The sequence below is a fragment of the Theobroma umbraticum genome, unplaced genomic scaffold, assembly GCF_002168275.2.
Source record: "Theobroma umbraticum cultivar Fairchild unplaced genomic scaffold, ASM216827v3 scaffold_67.0, whole genome shotgun sequence".
NCBI lineage: Eukaryota > Viridiplantae > Streptophyta > Magnoliopsida > Malvales > Malvaceae > Theobroma > Theobroma umbraticum.
This window is the reverse complement of record NW_018397262.1, coordinates 4,723,125-4,728,018: the sequence shown is the minus strand read 5'-3', so window position 1 is coordinate 4,728,018 and position 4,894 is coordinate 4,723,125. Positions and strand designations below refer to the sequence as shown.

General features: G+C 34.6%; 1 protein-coding gene across 1 annotated transcript in view; it reads left to right on the top strand.

The window, feature by feature from the left end:
• The first annotated feature begins 4,629 nt into the window (after positions 1 to 4,629).
• LOC110419701 (receptor-like protein 9DC3) overlaps positions 4,630 to 4,894 on the top strand; it is a 1,214-nt gene continuing 949 nt past the window's right edge. Inside the window, exon 1 of the mRNA XM_089784132.1 lies at positions 4,630 to 4,831. Within this exon, the coding sequence (XP_089640258.1) occupies positions 4,630 to 4,831 (202 nt within the window). The remainder of the gene's footprint in view (positions 4,832 to 4,894) is intronic.

The window sequence follows — 4,894 nt, the reverse complement described above, 5'->3', positions numbered from 1 at the left end:
AGAAATACTCCTTGTAGATGTTTGGATTCACATACTGTGAAGGTCCACACCAACCATTCGAATAATTCATCCATTGTTTTGAAGGTTGTTTTCTGTTCATCTCCATTCTTTATTCTAATTTGATGATATTTTTTTTTGAATCGATCTTCAAAAACACCTTAGAACCAATAAGTTGATCAAGCATGTCATCTAATTGAGGATTAGGAAAATCATACTTGACTATAATCTTGTTTGCACTAGGTTTGTCCACACAAATCTTCCATGAGTCATCTTTCTTTAACAAAGTTGGGCAAGCACAAGGACTTTTACTTTCACGTACCAAACTTTTCTCTAATAACTCCTCAACTTGTCTTTGTACCATCAAAGACTCACTTTGTGCATGATGAATATCAATTTTTTCTATCTCCTCATCATATCCATCATAAACTGCTTCTAATTCTTCCCAATCCACATTATCTTCTTCAGTAGTTGAGCTACTATAGTTGAATTGAGTAGCATCACGTCTTACAAGTTGCTTTTGTAATTCTTGAACTTGGTGACATAATTCTTGAATCTCATTCTTGTAATTATTGTTTGATAATTTTGATGTCTTGACAACATTTTGGGGAACAACAATTATGGTTGTGATGATATGGTGATGACGATGTGGTAATGCAAGAAAAATAATAATAATAGAATTATAAAACAATAAAAAAGACAGTTATCCGAACATATAAAGTCGAAACCCAAACTTTACAATGGGCACTGATCTTTCCACTCTGATATCAAAAGAACACCAGGGCGTTGTGAAGACACTTGGACATTGTGAAAAGCACCAATCATGACGAGGTTAAAAACCCCACTAAGATGAATCACCAATCTTGGCAAGGTTGAAAACCCCAATAAGGTGAAAAATGGTCATAATCCCACTTTAATTGGCTAGGCCAAAGATACTAAAACCTCTTATTCTTTAAAACGAGCCTAGAGAAGTAAGCACTATTGTTAAAGAAAATATTATTTATTAACTCTCAACTTGAATGTCTCATAGCTAAGCCTAAAGGTCTTATTTATAGTATTATAGGCTCATGTCCTAATAAAACTCTACTTCTAGTTGTCGAATACAATTAGAATAGTTAACAAGATATTTAAATAAAATACAACATGATTAGCTTAATCAAATAATAATTCTTAAAAGTATTAAAAATCTTGACAAAAATAAGAAAAAAATCTTAATCTAAATAGAATAAAGAAAACAAATCCTAAATCAACTAAAATTAGAAAAAACTAAATTAAATAAAATACAATCTTGGATGCTCTTGGGTCAAATCCCATCCTTCTCGAGATACTAAAAGAACTCTAAAGATTTATACTCTTCACCATTGTCGAATCTAAAAATTTTAATTTTTCTCCAAGATTCTTATTCAACTCTAGCCTTAAGTTTCATAAATAGATTAAACACTTCGGATTTATGTTTTATAAAATAAATTCAACACATTTTGGAAGCATCTTAAGATTAGGAAAAACTTGCTTCATTTAGAGATTATTCACTCATAGGGCTTTCTACATCAATGTGAACCAGTTCAAGCTTCTTGGTTGCTATACTGAACGAGCAAATTGAAAAGGCTTTCTTGTAGGTTTCCTAAACTAACATGTACTACAAACTTGGTTTGATTCAATTAAGGAAGGCAGATTCTCCCTCAAGCTTGACTTGTTAACCTGAACCAAGGAACCAAGATTACAATGCCTAAATTGTTTATGCTTAAGGGTTGTCATATTCGATTTAACCTTATAAGCTGGATAACAAACATCTTCTAGACTCATAGGAAAGCATTTTCTTTTTGTGGATACATTCATAACAAACTCACCCAATGAATCATACCCAATACATGATTTATCTTTAAAAAGCAAGACATAATCATCACCCACCATTTAGTCTATGTTTAGAAGATTTTGAGCAATATAAGGAACAAGCAACACTTTTGTGACAAACCTGATTCCTAGGGAAGTTTGAATGTTGACTATACTTTTTCCTACTGCATATAGATACTTGCCATTGCCTATTTCAACACTAAAGCGATGCAAAGTATCAAGTTCAGCAAAGAGTTCTTTGTTGGGGGTCATGTGATTTGAACAACTACTGTCCAATAACCATTGATTCAAGTCACCTATCTTGGGTTATGTCAAGGTCATGAACAACTACTCTTTGGCAACATCAGTCTTTTCATCTAGTTGAGGTGCTTTAACATGCTTCTCTAGTTTATGTTTATTTACTTTCTCAAGATGACCTAATTGGTTACATGCACAATAGCTTACACTCGATCTGAACCAACAGTAAGCCTCTAAATGGTTTTTTTTTCTTACAATGAAAGCATATCTAGAAGTTGCTCTTCTTCTAATGAGTTTTGTTATATTGAAGCCTTCTTTTTTCTTTCTCCTTTTGATCACCTGAGCCTTTTTTTTTATGCTTAACCTTCTTCTATCATTTTCATCTTTGCAAATAAAACATTTTCTATTGTATTATCCACTTGCATTGCTCTCTTTTGAATGCATTCACTACATCATTAAAAGTCAAGGTTGAAAGGGCTTTTGACCTTTCTAATGATATAATCGTAGATTTAAATCTTTGTGGTAGAGAGACAAGGACCTTTTGGACTACACAGCTTTCAAAAAGATTCTCTCCCAATAGTTGCTCCTGGTTCACCACTCGCATGATTTTGTTATTGTAGTATTTAACATTTTTGGTATCTTTCATTCTCAAGGTCTCAAACTCCTTCAATAAATTCATCCCCTGCATCTGTTTTGTCCTCTTTGAGCCTTGGAATTCCTCCCTAAGTTTGTCCCATGCATCCATGGTTGATTTGGATCCCTTTATCCTTATAAATATGACATCCGAAGTAGTCCCATGGACACATGTCAATGCTCTATATTGCTTCGCAACTTCCTTGTTATGTTGCATAATTTGTGCGAGGGTTGTAATCTCTCTCAAGATAGGCACCTCACCTCTAGATTCTATGACATCCCAAAAGTCCTAGCCACAAAGATAGGCTTACATTTTAACTTACCAAATTGCATAATTCTCTTTATTGAAGTTCGGTGGAGATTGATGACTAAGAATATTGCTTGAGGTCATTTTGCAAGTATGGTGGTTTTCTTTAAATTTTAGGAAAATGGCTTTTTGATTATCTTACAAAAACAATCCCTTAAGATCAAAAGTTAACCCTGATACCATGAAGATAAAATAAGAATAGGAATAAAGTTGATATATGAAGCAACTGTTAATGAATCAGATAAGAAATTTTATAAAAGAACAGAATTTGTTCTGATAAAAGGCATACTTTATTTATATGAGACAGGCCCATTTATGCACAAAAAGGTAGAATCCATGTCTTCACAAGTGTAATGCATGTAACAAGTGTTGAGGCATGGATTACAAGCATTAAAGGAATTTTAAAGATAGTTTAACATGTAATAACTGCAAGTAACTACTTGTCTTAATTCAATTAATCAGCTTAGTACATGTAGAAGCTTTATTCTCAACACTTATTGCTTACATCTGTGCCGGATGGTAACAAATACGGCGGCATTGCAGCCCTTGGGGACGGCCAGACCACCTCACTTAATTAGTTCCTAAACAAAAGTTCGAAGCCTGCGCTACTCTAATAAAGCCTCAAGATTGTACTCATTGTGCAAATCTTTGTTTTCACTTGCATAACGGTACTCCAAAAACTAAATGTTACCTAAAAACTAAGCCTAATAATCTCCTGAACAGTGTTCTTAATTAGTCAAGACCGGCAAGTATCCTCTGCCACCTTGCACCAAAACCTTCTCTGATTTGCCTTTCTGCACAAACTACTATTTGACACCTTGTTCTAGTGCTTCTGTCACCATCGAGACGTTGATTTCATAACATTTCTTTATGTGGAAACATTTGATCATATTAAAGTGTCGGTATGTCTTTGAAGATTCCAATGAACAAAGCCAAAGGTATACTCTCTTTTTGCTAAAGACAAACCCCTTTGTATCCAATATGAAGATTCATTCATTAAATTTTAATGCAGTATAGGAATTGCCACGTCATAGTTATAAATCCAATAAAATTAAAATGTGAAACAGAAATTAAAGACTGACGTGATAAAAAAAAAGTCTACCTAATAATGAATGTCTTTCAAATTTAAGTCTCTTCCACCAGAAAAGATACAAGGAAGTTGCCTAAATGGGCAATCAGTGTATAATTGACAAATGGAGTATACATATTAGCTTGCTTGGATGAACACAGTTTCCAAGCGCAACTTATATAAGGACAAGAACCCATCTCATCTCTCTTCAGTCTTCACAATTCTCATACAATCCAAATTCCTCACTTCTTTCAGTTCATAAAGAAAGATGAGTTGTTGCTCAATGTGGCTATATCGAATGCTCAGCTTCCTTTTTGCCTTCTTACTATTTCAAGTTAATTCTTCATCGATATCCCTTCTATCATCTCCTCCTCCACAATCATGCCCTTCTGAACATAGTTCTGCTTTGATCCAGTTCAAGAACAGCCTGTCACTTATCAGTGACTCTGCAATATGTAGAGATTCTTATCCTAAGACAGAATCCTGGAACCAAAGTACAGACTGTTGCTCCTGGGATGGTGTCACATGCCACAGCATGACGGGTCGGGTGATTGGCCTTGATCTCAGTTGTAGTCTACTTGAAGGCAATCTTCCATCCAACAGCAGCCTCTTCCTCCTTCAGGATCTCCAGTGGCTTAACCTTGCCCACCTCAATTTCATTGGTTCTCAAATTCCTTCTGAGTTTAGTAAGTTGAGGAGTCTAACCCATCTCAATCTTTCTTATACAGGGTTCCACGGTATGGTTACAGAGAAAATCTCTCTTTTGTCAGAACTGGTTTCACTTGATCTGTCATCTCCTG